General features: G+C 41.4%; 1 protein-coding gene across 2 annotated transcripts in view; it reads right to left on the bottom strand.

Moving 5' to 3' along the window:
• Positions 1–18750, bottom strand: part of PTN (pleiotrophin) — a 97768-nt gene that overhangs the window by 10152 nt on the left and 68866 nt on the right. For both annotated transcript variants that reach the window (XM_032401496.1, XM_032401495.1), the window contains exons 2-4: positions 12278–12393; positions 11236–11409; positions 8641–8802 (exon numbers count right to left, since the gene is read on the bottom strand). In XM_032401496.1, coding sequence (XP_032257387.1) covers positions 8641–8802; positions 11236–11409; positions 12278–12392 — 451 coding nt within the window. In that variant the 5' untranslated portion in view covers position 12393. The remainder of the gene's footprint in view (positions 1–8640; positions 8803–11235; positions 11410–12277; positions 12394–18750) is intronic.

Genomic DNA, 18750 nt, shown 5'->3' with positions numbered 1-18750 from the left:
CAAAACAAAGTCTATTTGGCCTCCAGGACTTTGAACTTGTCCTTGTTTCCTTTAGAAACTAGTATGGCTAGCCCCTGCTCTGTATTCAAGACCAAGTGCTAAAGTTACTCTCAGAGAGGCTTTCCCTGGTTTCTCTAACTCAGCCGCCCTCCCCGCCCCCAGCCACTCGAACACTTGGCTCTTCAGTTTGTAAGACCACTTACTCCAATACGGAGTAATCCTTTTAGTTCCTAATTGTCTGTGTCACTATTATCTACCCAGTAAGAGGGAAGGAAACCTGCTTCATATCACCAGCACCTGACATACTGCCCACCCCACTGTGGCGTGATGGGGCAAGGATCAGGCGAGAAGCCAGTCAGGTGATGCCGGAGCACGGCGTGCTTAGAGCCAAGGTCTGGTTCTATTGCTGACGGGAAGCCAGGACAGAAGAGGGAGTTCAGGGCTGGCTCTGAAATTCATTCTTTCTTCGATAAGAAACTGAGATACCTGTATTTGTTGGTATTAGCTGTACAACCTCATGCTAAGTGTCTAACTTCTCGGACTCAGTGTCCTCATATGTAAAACTAGGAATGATGATGGTAACTATTTCACAGAGTTTTTGTGATTATTCAATGACACAGTGTTTACTCAATATACTAAAATATCCTCCAAACATACGAGTCTCTCAATAAATATTAACTGTAATTACTACTGTTGTAATGGCCATAAGTTCTTTTGCCTAAAAAGGTATGGAGGGCAACACCCACCTCAAGATTTTCATTTGGAAGGAAGGAAATAGTTTTTAAGAATACTGCACATTTATCAAGCATCGTTACATATTCACTCCATCTTGACAATAATGAGGTATTCATTGTAGACTTTAGTTTACAGAAGACAAAACTGTTACGCTAATAAGAAGGGGGCAGAACTAGATCTTCTCACTTCAACTACAGTATCACGAATGGGAAATACATTACAGATGTTGCAAGACATTTCCACAGCAGAATGAGAACGAAATCAAACCTTAAGACCAAACTGAGCAAGGGTTTCCCTCTGATCAAGAAGGACAAAATTCCCGCAAGGTTCCCCAGGCTTCTCTTTCTGGTCAGATGCAAGGGCAGCAACCACCAACCCTGTCGGGGTCTCAGGAAGAAGGGAGCCCGTCCCAGGCTCCCTCCCACCTCCCTCAACACAGTGGAGAGTCTCTCAGCCTAGCAAAATGCATCCGCAGAGTAGTGCCACGCTCGTTGCTAAGGGATGGCAGAGCCCAGAGTCTAGAAAGACATGTTGGGAACTTCTTTTATCTTTAAAAGAAGCAACAACAACAACAAAATCTCTTGAGCAAGGGAGAAAATTGAGAATGCTGGGAATATCACTTTACTGACCCCCTTTCTCATTTATAATCAGCTGCCAAGTGCTATGTCCTGCACACAGCTGAGTCCTGCACTGAAACAGTTGCTGTTCTTTTGATCTTTAAGGATGAATTGTCAAACCTAAGAGAGCGCTAGGCAACTGTCCAAAAAAAAAAAAGAGCACCAAGATGGTAAAGCTTTGAGAAATAGCTGGGAAGAAGTAAAAGGAATTGGGGTTCTCAGGAGCAGGGGAAATGTAGCAAGGCTCTGGTGACAGTTAATAGTGAGGCCGTTAACACGGTTCCCTGGCCCACCTATAGCACAGACACGCATCCCGGTGCTCCCACCTCGTCCTGTCCCAGGCAAACCTGGAGGCTGACGCAAATGCCATGCTCACTGTCAGTATCCAAAAAAAAAAAAAAAAAAAAGCGCCACCCCTCACAATACCCCTTATTTATGTATCTTGTTTAAATAATAACGACTGGGGCGCCTGGGTGGCTCAGTTGGTTAAGCGACTGCCTTCGGCTCAGGTCATGATCCTGGAGTCCTGGGATCGAGTCCCACATCGGGCTCCCTGCTCAGCAGGGAGTCTGCTTCTCCCTCTGACCTTCTCCCCTCTCATGCTGTTTCTCTCTCTCTCGCTCTCTAATACATAAATAAATAAAATCTTAAAAAAAAAAAAAATAAATAAATAATAATGACTAATAATTTCCATTTCGACAATAACTTAAGATTCTAGAATGTTCTAAGATGATCATTAGGCCACATCTTCTGTAGTCCCTAGGAAAATCTCAGCTCGTACAAAGCCTTCTGCACGAGCCCTGATTCAGCCTCAGCTTAGACTCTGCACTCCAGTGGTAACTCCCAGAAGCCTGCTCCACTGTCCTGCACCTGCTCACTCAGACGGGACTGCCTGGAAGGCCACGGCTCTCCCACAGGTGGGCCATGTTGCCAGCTCCTCTTAGCTTGGCCGTCTTCTCATTCTGTAGTGAGCCCATCTCCAAGGGGACCATGAGAGACACTGGCTTAGAGACCCGTTCTTTGCCCTCTGAAGGGTTCCGTGCTCTGATCGTTTATGCAGCGCTTTTGGCATAGACTGGCCATGGTTCCCACTTTCTTCACTTGTCCACAGCTCAATTATCCCCACTTTTTTTCCCCCCCAAACTGAAAAGACCATAATGACTCAACAAAAAAAAACAACAAAAAACTACCAGTGGTCCCAACAAGGAGAGACCTAACTCGCTCTACAGTGGAGGAATTGTCCCGATATGAGATTACTCCTGGCAACTTCTTTTCCAAGAAATATCATCAATGCCTCATCTAGGCAAAAGGAGTAAGGGTTAGGTCCGATGAGGACTTCAATACATTCCAACATTCCTGCACACTTTCTGGCCGATTGCTCGCTAAATACCAGTTCAAGACCCACTCGCCTGCTCCTCTCGTATTTATAGGGAGAGTTCTGAAAGTTAAAGATGCATTTCCCAGAGTCCCTTGCAGGATTTTATAGGTGCCCTAGTTTCCAGCAAGCAGGCACACTTTGAGTCTTAGAGGTAGAAGTCAGCAACCAGGAAAAAAAGGGCCAAATTTGGGGAAATGGGGTATTTTGGCAAGAAGGGAGGCAAAAGTATCTAGTTTCAAGGGAACAGGTATGGTGTTCAATTCTTAGCATATGTGCTGAACTGTGGGTAATTTTAGCAGCAGGATTTCTGCTCCATCAGTCACATTTGGCATGATTAGACATTTCTCTTGGATCTGTTGCCTTCTGCTACAATCCTGCTGGACCCAACTCAAATCCTCTGGCCCTTCTGGAGATGCTGTGAGCAATTTAATACCCCTGAATAACCCCTTTCTGCTTAGCTAGCTAGAGTAGACCTTGCTGCAACTAACAACCTGGACAGACACAGGATTTTCTTAATTAACAATTGTAATTAATACTCTCAATCTCTTTTCCTGAAAAAATAAAAATCTCCAGTGTCCAATGCAACTGCTCGCCAATTTATCCCTGGCAGATTCTGGCAGCAATGAAGCAAATTCCAGTTACAATCTTTCAATTGCTGACCTCTCCGGAGCGATCCCCTATCCCCAGGAAAGCTGTATTCTAGTTATGCACCTTTCAATTCTTGTGTCTACGTAAGAATATCAATATTCTCTCTTCTCTGGGTATATAATACTAAAACCTCTTCTCAGATTAAGTGGAGTTTCAATACAGGAGAATCTTTAGGTAAGAGTTTCCAACTTGATACCTAGTGTCCCTGAAATTGTACCAAGGCTAGAGTGTGGACTTTCTGCAATATTGACATAACAACAGGAAGAACCATTTCTATCCAATGGACTGGAGTGTGGTGAGTTTTAAGGTGATTTTTAACTAAAGCAGGGGAGATAGTTAGTAATCTCCCAGAGTTCAGGTGCCAACTCTGGATATTAAGTGCCCTCTCGCCCCCAGGCAAGTCTTTTAACCTTTTGGCCTTATTAGGAATCAAGTCACAATGATATTCTGACTTTTCTCAATTTAATGCTGGGTAGTCACAGCCTAATCAGGCATCTTAATGTTCCATTCTAAAATTTAAAGAGCATCTTTTCCACACCCAACGTTATGTCATTTGCATATTAAGCCATTACCATTTTCCAAAACAAAAGAGGACAGAAATCAAACCAAAAAGGTGTATAAAACAAACATGTAAAAAAAAAAAAAAAAGCAGACAAAAGACCAGAACCTGATGATGTGTTTGATGAGAAGGATGATGATGGAAGGCAAAAAGGTACTTTCTGGCTATGAGCTCAGGGACTGGGTTAAAAAGGCAGAAAATGGCACTGAAAGACAAGAAAGCCCAGAACTGATTCTGCTCCTTAACAACAGGATGGATTTAGATGAATCACTGATGTTCTCTGTCCTCATCTGTTCCATCAGGGTTACATCAGATGACAGGCAAGGTCCCCAGAAGCTCTACTATTTAATGATTCTAGACATCGAGATTTATCTAACATGGCCAAAGTTTCATGGGTGTATAACACCCAGACGCAGCACGGTGCAACAGAAAAGGTAGCGGGTCTTTGCTGTCAGTCTGACTCTGAATCTGAATCACCACTTACAAGCTGTGAAGCGTTAGACAAGTTGCTTACCCTCTCTGGGCCTGTGCTTTCTCAAATACAAAGATAAATACAATTTAGTGCAGAGTTGTTTTGAAGCTGAAATGAGGAGTGCCTATCATATCATAGTGCCTGACTCAAAATTAGTGGGTTCCCTACCTCCCTCTTTCCTGAGTTAAAGTAGCAGGAAGCCCTGATGAGTTACTCTTTCCTGAAGAAAGGGAAAAAATAATTTATAATTGTGTAACTGCATGAAAATATTACTTAAATGACCTTACTGCAGCTTCCACCAGCCTATGATAAATTTAATGTGTGAAACCTTTTTTTTTTAGCATTTATTTTTTATACACATTCAGCACCTACTATGTGCTACTCCTTGTTCCAAGCAAAAGGGATACAGTAGAGAACAGCACAGGTCAGGTCCCTGCCCTCCTGAAACTTATACTCTGGTAGATGTCTTCCAGAACAGTTTTAGAAATAATATTCGAGAGAGCACAGGCAGTAATTTCTCTGACATTAGTCATAACAACATTTTTCTAGATATGTCTCCTGAGGCAAAGGAAACAAAAGTGAAAATAAACTATTAGGACAACATCAAGATCAAAAGATTTTGCACAGCAAGGGAATCAATGAAATTAAGACAACTTACTGAATGGCAGAAGATATTTGCAAATGACATATCCAATGAATGGTTAGTATCCAAAATATATAAAAAACTTCTACAACTGAATGCCAAAACCCAAATAATCTGTAAAAAATGAGAAGACATGAACAGACAGTTCTCCAAAGAAGACATCCAGATGGCCAACAGACACCTGAAAAGATGGGCAACATCACTCACCATCCGGAAATGCAAATCAAAACCACAATGAGATTATCACCTCACACCTGTCAGAATGGCTAAAATCAAAAACACAAGAAACAACAAGTGTTGGTGATGATGTGGAGAAAAAGGAACATTCGTGCACTGTTGGTGGGAATGCAAACTGGTGTGGCCACTCTGGAAAACAGTATGGAGGTTCCTCAAAAAGTTAAAAATAGAACTACCCTAAGATTCAGTAATTGCACTACTGGGTATTTACTCAAAAAATACAAAAACACTAATTCAAAAGGATATATACACCCCTATGTTTACTGCAACCCGATTTATAATAGCCAAATTATGGAAGCGGCACAAGTGTCCATCTAGTTGATGAGTGGATGAAGAAGATACGGTACAGATACACAACAGAATATTATTCAGCCATTAAAAAGAATGAAATCTTGCTATTTGCAATGATGTACATGGATCTAGAGTACAATGCTAAGCAAAATAAGTCAGAGAAAGACAAATACCATATGATTTCACTCATATGTGCAATTTAAGAAACAAAACAAACAAAGGGAAAAAGAAGAGGCAAACCAAGAAACAAACTCTTGACTACAGAAAACAAACTGGTTACCAGAGGGGAGGGGAGGGGGGGAGGGGGGAAATAGGTAAAGGGGAGTAAGAGTCCACTTGTCGTGATGAGTCCTGAGGAATATACAGAATTCCTAAATCCCTGTATTATACTCTGAAAACTAATATAACACTGTATGTCACTGGAATTAAAACTTTTAAAAAAGAAGAAATCATGCTCTAGAAAGTGTCTTCCATTTGGGAGTCACCTTTGCACACGGTGTTGGGCTTTACCTAGTGCTGTGAAATACAGAACTCACTCCGGCTAATCCCATTTTCAATTAATTATATACCATAATTTCTTTTTTTTTTTTTTTTTTTTTTTTTTAAAGATTTTATTTATTTATTTGAGAGAGAGAATGAGAGAGAGAGAGAGCACAAGAGGGGGGAGCGGGAGAGGGAGAAGCAGACTCCCCGCCGAGCAGGGAGCCCGATGCGGGACTCGATCCCGGGACTCCAGGACCATGACCTGAGCCGAAGGCAGTAGCTTAACCAACTGAGCCACCCAGGCGCCCTAATTATATACCATAATTTCTGATACAGAAACAAATGACAGAATGTTTACCCACTTGAAATATTTTTACCACCATTTTTCAAGGTGAAAGCCTGACCAAACTTATAACCTTCATTACATATTACCAGATCAGAAAATGTAAAAAGTCAACTATCTGCTGGACCAGGTCAAAAGAAGTCCTCACTTAATGTCTTCACCAAATACCCTGAAGGCTCCTTCTGAATCATGTCCCCACTTTGTCCTTTTTATTCCAAACTTTTCAACACTTTCCATATCCATCTAGCCCTACCACCACCCACCGCCTAATCCCTCTCTTATTTTTTCCTCCTCATTCATTAGACTGCAGTTTCTCTCACCCACTGGAGAGAAGCAGAACAGACTGTGTACACGTGTATGCACGCATGCATGCGTGTATGTGTGTGTGGTCTCTCTGAGTTTCATACTAGCACAGCAATTCTTGATTCTGGCTGATACTGAAATCTTTTACGGAACATCTTAATTTTCAAAGCTACTGAGGCTGAGACAGTTGTGGATTATGCCTGGGTACTGGGATTTTTAGAAGTTCTCACAGGAAATTCTAATTTGCAGCCCAGGTTGAGAACCACTGTGGTAGAGCATGGGGACTTCTTCAATTCCTTTTCTTTTCCATGCTCTATTTATGCTGAATATTTTGGTTCTCTGACTGGCTGAAAAATAAATTAACTTGAAAACTGTGTATCTCTGAGTTCTTCCAGTTTTGGAAATGTCTCACTGGATGGATATGGCCGCTAATTTTCATTAGATCTGTATAGTTGTCTTCAGACATGTAATTATTATAAAGTTGGCCCATACATTCATATACTGATCCCACATCATGCCTTCCAAATACACACTGCAACCAGCAGATTTCTGTGATCTGAAAAGGGCAGCCTGAATCCTAGATGTGCCATCTGCAGGCCTAGCCCGCATCTGGCCACCCTACCGTTGGGGGCAATCATGTCCACAGACAACTCCATCAGAGACTGAAGAGCTTCGTCCGTGAAATGAGTCCTTTCTGACTATCAGCAGCAAGCCAGCCAATCCTTCTGATTTCTGGAGGTATTTTTTTCCCTATTTTCATTTACTGTGGGCTTCATGTTCATTTTTTTTCTGAGTTTCTCCTTATATTTAATCTGGACAGTATGGATTTTCCAGTCCCATATTTATTTGCAAGAGCTGCCATGCCCCATACCACAGAGCGGATCACTTCAACAGCAGGAATTTACTTTCTCAGAGTTCTAGAGGCTAGAAGCCTAAGATCAACTGTCAGCAGGGTTCATTTATTCTGAGGTGGGTCCTGTTGGCTTGTCGATGGCCATCTTCTCGCTATGTGTTCATATGGTCTTCCCCCTGCATGTATCTGGGTCCTAATCTCCTTTCTTTATATGCCAGATTGGCCTGGGACCCACTCATACAACTTCATTTCACTTCAATGACCTCTTTAAAAGCCTTATCTCCAAACACAGTCACATTCTGAGGTACTAAGGGTTAGAACGTCAACATTTGAATGGGGGGGGGGGGGGTGGTTTAACACCATTCAGCCCATAACACCCATGAAATAAGAGTGTAAGACCTCCTTGTCTTCCCTCAGCTGGGATCCTATTTCTATGAAACCATAGCCATGCTATTTGTTTTTGGTTCCCTTTCTCTGGCAGGAGAGCAGAGTGTAACTTTCTGGGAATGAATAGAAAGACAGCTCTACATGATTTGAAAATTCCATGATGAATGTAGTTGGTAAAAAAGCTAACAACAACAAAATAATATATATATATATAAAGGCTGAAAGAAGCGGAAGAAATATAGGACCTATCAATTTATGCAGTGGAGAAAAGAAAAATGTAAAATAATGTAGCTGACTTCATGAAAACTATGTTTTTGGATAATCTAGGAGAGACCTGATTTTAGATTTTCTGCCTCATGATCTTCATAAATTTGTTCCTACTTGTCAGGATGCAGTCACCATACACCTGTCTTAATTGGCCTGTTCTGCTAAGTTGTTTATTTGTGCGAGGAGACTGTTCCAATCCCCGCCCCCACGCCCCATCTGTGCGGAGGACTCTAATTTGAACTCATCAATTGCCTGCTTAAAAGCACTGGTGTGATGCTCAACATACAGGGCTTGTTCAATCCCTTTCTTAAGGTAATTCACCTAAGATTTCCTTCCAGAAAATTCGAGTTTCCACATCTGACGATCCTGCGTGAGTCCATCAACATTTGCACCTGAAAACTGTGGTATAATGACAGGAACCTACCTTGAGGTTTGGGCTTAGTCAGCTTGCCACAGGGCTTGGAGATGGTGACTGTCTTCTGGCAGTCGGCGTTGTGGAGGGCTCGCTTCAGACTTCCAGTTCTGGTCTTCAAGGCGGTATTCAGGTCGCATTCTCCCCAGGCCTGGAACTGGTATTTGCACTCCGCTAAAGGCAGGGTAGGACCAAACAGAAATCTCTGAGTTCCTCTAGTAGTGCCATAAAGGTAGACACACTTCTGTTTTTACCTTTTTGTAGTGAGATCTTTGTAGAGTCCCATGCAGTTGAAAGAAATCATATGGAGAGATCCCTATATCCTTCATCCTATTTCCCCTCAATTGTGATTATCTTGCATAACCAGAGTTCCTGAGCACAACCAGGAAATGAACAGGGATACATCCCACAGAAGTGATTCAGGTTCTGCCAATTTCACATGCACTCATTTGTATGTATGCGTGCGCGTGCGCATTCAGTTCTGTGCGGCAGCGTCGTGTCTGTAGATATGAGTGAACGCCGACACCATTCATGTGCAAAAGAGCTCCAACACGACAGTCCTTTGGGTTAACCCTGTCACAGCCTTAGCCAAGGCACCTTCCTCCCTTCCCATCTGCTTGAGCCCTGGCCATCACTCATCTCCTTTCCATCTCTATAATTTTTGTCATTTTAAGAATGTTATATAGGGACACCTGGGTGGCTCAGTCATTAAGTATCTGCCTTCGGCTCAGGTCATGATCCCAGGGTCCTGGGATCGAGCCCCACGTTGGGCTCTCTGCTCAGTGGGAAGCCTGTTTCTCCCTCTCCCACTCCCCGTGCTTGTGTTCCCTCTCTCGCTATGTCTCTTCTCTGTCAAATAAATAAATAAAATCTTAAAAGAATGTTATATAAATGGAATCATGCATACAGTATGTAATCTTTAGAGATTAGCATTTTTTTTTCACTTAGCATAATTTCCTAAAGGTCTGTCCACCAGTGTGTTTCAACAATCAGTTCCTCTTTATTGTTGAGTCATATTCCATGGTAGGTATGGATCACGGATTGCTTAACCGTTCACCAGTTGAGGGATACCTGGGTTGTTTCCAGCTCTTGGCTGTTACAAGTAAAGCTGCTATCTGCTGTTCGTGTACAAATTGTTAGAGGAACTAAGTTTTCGTTTCTCTAGGATAAATGGCCAAGAATGAAACCACTGTATTATATGGTAAACAGATGTTTATTCTTATTAAAAAAAAAAAAATACAAAAAAAAACCTGCCATACTCCTTTTTAATGTGGCTGTACCATTTTACATTTCCATCAGCAAGGTATGAGTGATCTAATGTCTCTACCTCCTCTCTAGCATTTGGTATTGTCATTTTAACCCTTCTGATAGGTATGTGGTATACAGTGACAGCTCACTGGTTTTTATTTCCATTTCCCTAACAGGGAACAGATGGTCACCGTCTTTTTGAGTGTTTATTTGTTACCTGTATCTCATCTATGGTAAAATATTCGTCCATGTCTTTCACCCACTTCCTAATTGGATTACTTTTGAGAGTTCTTTATATATTCTAGGCATTCATTCTTTAAGACACACTTTTAAAAACTTTTTGTAGGTGGGTCTTTAGGGAGCCCATATATAATTTAAGACCAAATATATCTGAATTTCACCATGCGCTTATAGAACTTACTACCATTCATAAAAAGTACCCCAAAGGTTATAGAGAATGAAAAAGATACAGTGTGTATATTCATTGTCCTTCTTTACTGGCTTATAGGTCAGAATACATTTCTGCCAAGAATAAGAACATTTGGGGCATTGCGTACCACCATGGCCAAGAAAGACAAAAAGTCTGGAATGTGGAAAAAACAGGTAATCCGGGTGTTCAATAGTGGGTTTCAAAGTTGGAAGTGTTGAAGGACTCCTTCCCAGACAGGCAGAGGAGGCCAGCAGGAGAATGACAATAGTCAGCGAGAGAAAAGTCTATGAAAAGTGACTATAAGCAGCCTTGCTGGATTTGATAAGTAAATCTATTAACCAGTGTGGATGGTGGGGAAAGATCAAAAGAGAGGGGGGGCCTGAAAGTCCCAGAAAGACGTCTGGAGAAGGAGGAGAATAAATAAGAGAAGGGGGAAGGAAGAAAAAAGGAATGAGAACTAGAAGAAGGAGAGAGAGGAGAGAAGATAGATCAATGCACACTTAGGAGGGATCAAGGGTATATTATGTCCTGAAGCGTACGACAGTGGTTCTCGATCTAAGACTATTTTGACCCCAGGGATCATCTGGCAATATCTGGAGACATTGTTAGTTGTCACAGTTGGTGGAGATGGGGAGTGCTACTAGAAACCAGTGGAGAGAAGCCAGAGATGCTGCTAAATATCCTACAGTGCACAGAACAATATCCTACATTGCTCTCCCCAACAAAAAACTACATGGCCCCAAATGGCAGTAGCACCAAAGTTGAAAAACCTGGGGGGTAAGGCAAGATACCTGGTTATTTGCGATCTGATAAAATCAACTTATTTAAAATAAATGGTAGTCAAGCTCAAAAAGATAATTAGTGGAAGAATGCAATAATTATCCCAGAGTGGAAGATTAAATTAACAGGACAGTAGCGGTGGGACTTACCTCCAAATTGCTTTTTCCAGTTGCAGGGGATCTTACATCTCTGGGTCTTCATGGTTTGCTTACACTCGGCTCCGGTCCGGGTGCCCTCCCGGGTGCCCAGGCCACAGTCCCCACTGGTGGGCACGCACACACTCCACTGCCATTCCCCACAGTCAGACTTCTTCACTTTTTTTTCTGGAAAGAAGAAAGGAACCACAGTCAACCTCTGGGAAACCCTGATTCCTATAACAAAGTTCATGCCAGGGCACTGTAATTGTGGGGTCTGTGCTTTTGACCTCTGTCTTCACTGTCCAGTGAATCATAGCACCTTGACATGTTAGCCAAATGACTGAGTCGGTGAATGATCAAGAGAAGGGAGAAGGCAAACTGAAGGAGACAGAACTCATATTAATTTAACTCTATGTGCTAGGGACTGTATAAGGGATCTAATGACATCCCCTTTTAGAAGCAAACACTTCTGTTAAAGATGTTCAAAAACAGTGAAACATGAAAAATAAGGCAATGTTCTTTTAGAAGTAATGGTTGTCAGATTAGCATTTCATTGCAAGTCAATGTTCCTTTCTCTGTCTTGGAGATGGAATAACATAAGCTAAATGTGGTGGATCACAGACATAAACGGACTCCCAGCTCCACAGCCTACTATTTATGACACGAGAGTGACATAGAAAAGCGGCTGTATCGCTCTGAGCTTCAGTTTCCCCCTTTGTTAATATGAGACAAAACAAAATTTCCCTGCAGGACTCTTTTTTGAGGAAGAGACTCAACATAAGTAAAACACCTGCTTGCTCATCAGTGTTCTGTACATAGTAGCTACTAATATGATCATTATGTTAATAATCATCTATATTTTAGGACTTATGGTGGGGGGATCAGGGGGATGTCACTTAGGTTCTTCTAAGGAAGGAACAAAGGAAAGGAGAGAGGGAGGGAGAGAGAGAGGGAGGGAGGGAGGGAGGTAGGGAGGGAGGACAAAAATCAGGCAGTTTGGATTAGATGGACATTAATCCATGAACAGTCTTGCCTTCATAACCCTACAGCTTACCTGGCTTCTCTTTCTTCCCTGCTTCAGCAGTGTCCACAGCTGCCAAGATGAAAATGAATGCCAGGAAGGCAGCTGCAAATTTTCGACGCGGCTGCACGTACTGTTGGGACTGCATTCTAGGAATAAACAGAGAAACAGAAGAAGGTGGTGTCAGCCTAAGTCAGAGAGGAAGGCTGGTGGAACTCCTTAATGAAGGGCGCCATTTTCCATTTCTGGAATAGATTTTCGGAAGATTTCTATCAGTGCTCTTGGGCAGAATTCTTTCTTTTCTCTCCAACAGCCACTGAAGTAAGTGTTCTTCTGCAATTAGTCAGGTATTCACTAAACAAAAATACAACGGTTCTCCATTTAAGAACTTCACACACAATCACTTGCTAAGTATGACTCAAGAATTATGGAAGCAAAAGAATTTTCATGGCATGTTTTTGAATGGACTCCTGCAGTTGATCTTGCTGGTGGGGACACATGGTAATGTCAGTAACTATGGTCATCTCGGTAACTCCTGACACTTCCTAGCAACAACCCTGGTGTTGTAGTCCACATGGATAATTTGAATGGACACAGTTAATGGATTATCTGTGCCAGTGTATGGTTTGCCTTTATCTTTAGATGTGTCATAATAACCAACATCTCTGACTTTGTTTCCCATGATCATGATTATTTTATCATCACTGTTCCATTATTCACTGGTCCACCAAAGAGGGAAGCGCAAGACAGAAGTTGAACTGGCACACTTTGATTTATATCAAATACGTGTGTATGCTCACATAAAATCTAAAAATCTTCTCAATTCTAGGATATAATGAAGAGATTACACTCACTCATAATTTGAAATTCTCCACATTTGATATGAATCAAAAATCCCAGAATAACATTAGAAAGACTCCCTTGGAACTTGAAGTCGCTCATGACAACTAACTGTCAACATGGTTACCCATGGTCATTAGCTCTGAGGATTTTTTTTTTTCCAGAAGAGTGACTTTACATTCCCTTGAGTGTGAATAAAACCTCTCACAATAAAACCTCTCTCTCTCTCTCTCTCTCACACACACACACACACATTCTGTTCTATAATTTCTCTTGTTCAGAATCATCTATGAAGTGACATCCTTGTCAGTAAATTTGTCTCCCTTTCTATGTCATGGGAGTGCCATTCTTTATTAGTGGTTTTGTTTTTTTTTTTCAATTGATGACTTTGGATTCCATGGTATAAATGAAGCCTATTTCGTTTACTAATTAAAATGAATATTTTGGGTCATTTGGTCCTTTCACGGATTCTTAAGTCCTAACTAGCTACTCACCATCTCCATCACTTTCTAAAATCTAATACCGGATGCTTTGTTAATCCTCCTAATGCTAAATTTTTGTAACTGTACCTCACTGATGGTCACACAGAAACGTTCCTGTTGATTCTGAGACTTTTCCCGTGCCTTTCCTTGGGCATGAATGATATGAGGAGCCAGTCTAGACTTCCTGGCTGGCAAGACTTCTTAGAGTTGACCACCCTGGTGCCTCTATACTGCTATACATTCTCATATATTTGAACATCACGTAAAATTATTAGGGGTAAAGTGAATCAAAGTGGAGGTCTTCTGTTGTTTTCTCCAAAGGCTGTCTGAAAACCTACGCTCAGTGACTAACCACTTTAGAGGCAGAGAGTTTTGAGTTTTCTTTTTTTTTTAAGGATTTATTTATTTATTTGAGAGACTGAGAGCCTGCATACAAGCGTGCAAGTGGGGGGAGGGGCAGAGGAAGAGAATCTTCAAGCATACTCCCCGCTGAGCGCAGAGCCCAATGCGGGGCTCAATCTCAGGACCCAGGAGATCATGACCTGAGCCAAAACCAAGAGTCAGATGCTCAACTGGCTGAGCCTTCCAGGCGCCCTCATTTGAGTTTTCTTAAAGGGTAAATTAACTTTTAAATTCAAAACTTTTAATGTATTTCCTTCCAACGTAGAATTTGCCTTTGTGTTTAACAATTACCTATGAACACCTGAAGCATTTACATTGTGATTTAGAGTCCTTTGAGAATTCAGAAGTTCCCAGTGAGAAAGCACAGCTCATGAGTGAACTTTCTGACCACACAATGGGCTGATCCTTGTAATGCCCTTGGAGCCCCTCTGAAGAACCTTGGCCATCTAGGCAGGCACAGTTATTAATAGAAAGGTGCTGTCACTGGCTAATTTTAACCTCAGCATTTCTAGTTTTACATTGCTAAGTTCTTACTTTTATATTTATTTTCAAAAAGCTTCTCTTACTCAAGTTAAATTCACTTATAATTTCAAGGGAAAAAAACCTCACCCAGACCAGAATGTCCTAAGGATACACTTGTTTTGAGTCATGGGATTATCTTACCCATAGTAGGAGCTGACAGGAAGGAGAGAGAGGAAGTGGATGAAAGTTGGAGAGTTAGAATGGAAACGCGCCCTCTCTGCTTCTGATATTAATTCAGAACAACTCAGAGCCTGAAGAAGTGGATGAACGGTGCATTTCAGTTGTAGATGCACTAAGGAAAAATGCACCCTAGTCCCCGTGCACAGAAAGTCGCCTGTGTACCATGTGCCATCAGCAATGGGGTTGAGTTGGAGTATATCTTTCTCCTTCTCACCTCCTTCTCCCATTCCTCCTGCTTTGCTTGCTATCCTGCTTGAGCCTATATTTTGATAGCTTCGATTTTTCTGGCTGGCGAAAACGAACAAAGATTATTTAAGAGAGTAAGGGGTTTTAGGAAAGGGAGGATTAAAATTATCCCCAAATTCAAGTGTTCCCAAACAATGCCCAATTAGCACGCTGATGCCTCTGTTGCTGTAGTAAATACTTGAGTAATTAGTACTTGTGTAGCTAACAGTTCCCCTGCTTGTGGTATTTGCATAGCTGATTGTTTATTTGTCCTCAGCATCAAGTAAAGGCAGAAGTTCTCTCTGTAAATAGTTTAACCCTGTCCGCTCTCCAGGGGCGTGCTAGATGAACAGAGGCAAGGACCTTCATCATGGCTAATTTTTTGCACGGAAGGAAATAAAACAGGGGAAGAAGACGACTTGCTAAATCGGCTGTTCTTCTGAATCATTTCCTTATCTTCACCTCCTCTTACTGCCATTCTTCGTTTTGCTTGCCCTGACAGATTGAATTTCATCGGGTTGAACGGTCAACTGGAAAACTGCCATAGATGGATCGTGATGTCTGGAAATTCCTGTTGAGTTCATCTCAATCACTAATAAGTCTAAAGCTCAGAGATTAAAGGAAATTGAAGTTAAAGAAACTAACTCAATGGAAAAGCATTAGTTTACTAAATCCTTGTCCCTTCCCTGGAGAAAAAGCTGAGGAGAAGGAAAAAGAGAGCTCCCCTTCCTTTAGCATTTTAATAGGATCTAGAATTTTAAAAGGCAATCAGCCTCTGGGGTAAACACAAGACAAGGATGCTGGAATCGAATTGGCCCCTTAGCGATCTGTTCGGAAGGACAAACATGGGACCCTGAGACAGAAGCCTTGGCTCAAACTTCAGCTCCACCACCTAATTTGGGGGATGTCCTCAGGCAAACCACAACCATTGGCACTTCTGTTTTGACATCTGCAAAGTGGGAGTGATTATAACAACTACTTGAGAGGCTTGCTGTGAAAATGAAGATGTAGACATACAGCCAATCCAGAATATGAAGAAATGTATTATTAGTTGCTGAATAAAGTTAATTCATCCTTACACTCATCTTACTTACTACAAGGAAATACTTCTCTTCAGTTTTTTAAATTGAGGTATATTGACATATAGCATTATATGAGTTTTAGGTGTCCAGCATACCGATTCAATATTTGTATTACAAAACGATAATATTGCTTTTTACTGAGAAATAACAGGCATCATGCTTTGAACTATCTAATATTGTTCAAAAGCAAAACACAAAACAATGAAACAGAAAAAGAGAGAGAGGGATGATTTGACTGTCAGCTAAAGACTTGTTCAGCATTATCAGGGCATAAATTCATTCTGCCCTTTGACTTCTTAGGTTAAAATAAACTCAAGGCCCTTTAACCCCAGTATTTTTCTGAAGTTCATGGAAGTCAAGAGGTTCCATGTTGAGAATTAGGGAACATGTCAATGCAATTTAATTTGTATGAAATGGGGGGAAACAAATCTCACTTTAAACTGTACTTCATGCCCTCTGGTTGGAAAAACCATTCCAATCCCCTCTTCCTGTTTTAAATACCTAGGCCAGGGCCCCAGCCCATAGTAGCTGCTCAGTAAACCTTTTGCTAGTGAAAAATATCACCAAAACATGATCTCAAACAGAGGAATTAATATGCATGCTCAACTGATTTCTCCATCCTTTGTCTAAGCCAGGGGATATGAAATTTACTGAAGAACTTGGGCTGGAGACCACAGCCAGAATCTAAAGCAGAGTCATAGGTAATCAGTGTATACATAGTTACATACTCAGAGTCATCAGTGAGTGATGTGTAATGTTTCTGTACCATGTATTACACATCACTAGGCCTTTCTAGGCTTTTTGTGATCTATTTGCCCAAACTCCTGGGAAATAGTTTTTTACCTTTTTTATTGTAAAATAAAACACGAGGTATAGAAAACCACACAAAGCAAACATATAACTTAGTGAATGATAAGATAAATTAATTTTCCACTCATATCCAAAGGCTTTACCATGTTCCCCATCCCCATTATAGCCCTGTACCTCCAATACTAATAGGCAGTAATTACTTCTTTGCACTTCTTGAGGCTTTGATTCGAGTGAGCTTCCTTAGACACATCTAATTTTAAAAACTGATGTCTTTTAAATTGCTTTTATTACATAGGATTATCCTCCAGCCCCTTTTTTTCCCTTTTCTTGCTTTTCACTTTTTACAAGAACCAGGCCATTTAATCAGCAGTATCCCACATTCTGGATTTTGATGATTGCAAATTCACGATGAATTTCAACATTCCTTTGTTCAGCTGCAAATTGGCAGCTGGATGCAGAGGCTTAATCTGACTCAGGTGTTACCCGTTTGGCGAGACTGTAAGTGGCACTGTGCTGTTTCACCAGGAGCCGCATAATATTTGTGTTTGGCTCTTCTGTGATGGTAACAGCAATGGGTACTACTCAGTGATTACTGGTGGACTAGTATGGGCTGAATATTTGCATCCCCCCAAAACTCGTATGTTGAAGCCCTACCGCTCCTCATCCGCATGGTACTAGGAGGTGGGGCCTTTGGGAGGGAATAAGGATCCAATGAGGTCATGAGGGTAGAGCCCTCAGGAATGGGATCTGTGCCCTTATAAGAGTCCTAGGAGAGTTTTCTTCCTGTCTCTACTCTCTGTGTGAGGTTGCAATGAAAAGCTGGCAGTCTGTGACCCAGAACCCAGTGATCCTGGCACCCTGATCTTGGACTTGCAGCCTCCAGAGCTGTGAGAAATAATAATAAAAATAATAAAAAATCTATCCTGAGTGTTGCTTTAAACCTTGTCCTTAGGTTGTAGTTTTGTTATCTATAAAGCTGCCCCGTCTGTATTTATGTGAGGATTCAGGAAGAGTCCAAAAATATCCTGATACCTCCTTCCTCCCCACATTAGCACATTATTTCATTAAACATTTCTGGGACACCTACCTTATGCCAGCCATTGAGCTATATTCTCAGGATACAACAATGACCAGTGATAAGTTTTTGGTTGTTCTCACGAAGCTTGCACTCCAACAAAGTTTATACTGTCAAATAGCCAATTATGGTTCACTATATTCTGATAAGAACTACAAAATGTCATGAAGTATAAGGGAAGGACAACTATTCTGCATTTCTCTTTCTTAAAGGTAAACCAAAGACAGGGATTCAGTTAAGGCCAAAGATTTAATTTCCTTTAAGTTCCCCATAAAGCAAACAAAACCACTAATGGTCAGAAATTCTGTTACAGGGGCGCCTGGGTGGCTCAGTCGTTAAGTGTCTGCCTTCGGCTCAGGTCATGATCCCAGGGTCCTGGGATCAAGCCCCACGTCGGGCTCCCTGCTCCGCGGGAAGCCTGCTTCTCCCTCTCCCACTCCCCCTGCTTGTGTTCCCTCTCTCGCTGTGTCTCTCTCTGTCAAATAAATAAAATATTAAAAAAAAAAAAAAGAAAGAAATTCTGTTACAGAGCATTAACTGTTAATCATGTTCTAGATGATTGCAGTCATAGAATTAAATGTCTATGTTCTTTTATCAGAAGTGACTTTAATTTAGAATGAGGGAGATCGGTCAGCTCGTATTAGTCAGGAAGATATTCGTTTAGTTAACAAGCATTTATTGTATTATGTGCAAGGAGCTGTTTTAAGTACTTTATAAATGTTATGTTAATATTAACTAATACTTGAAGTATCACAAATGGTGTATCCATTTACTCAATTATTCAAAAATTCTGTGTATGTAAGAGTTGCATCCTTCATAGCATAGGCTGGTCTAGGCAGTGGTGACAAGGAGTTGAGGAACATGGACCAGAGTGTTGACCCCGTGGTG

The sequence above is a fragment of the Phoca vitulina genome, unplaced genomic scaffold, assembly GCF_004348235.1.
Source record: "Phoca vitulina isolate PV1807 unplaced genomic scaffold, GSC_HSeal_1.0 scaffold4, whole genome shotgun sequence".
Classification (NCBI taxonomy): domain Eukaryota; kingdom Metazoa; phylum Chordata; class Mammalia; order Carnivora; family Phocidae; genus Phoca; species Phoca vitulina.
The sequence above is the reverse complement of the archived record's forward strand: the minus strand, read 5'-3'. Positions and strand labels throughout refer to the sequence as shown.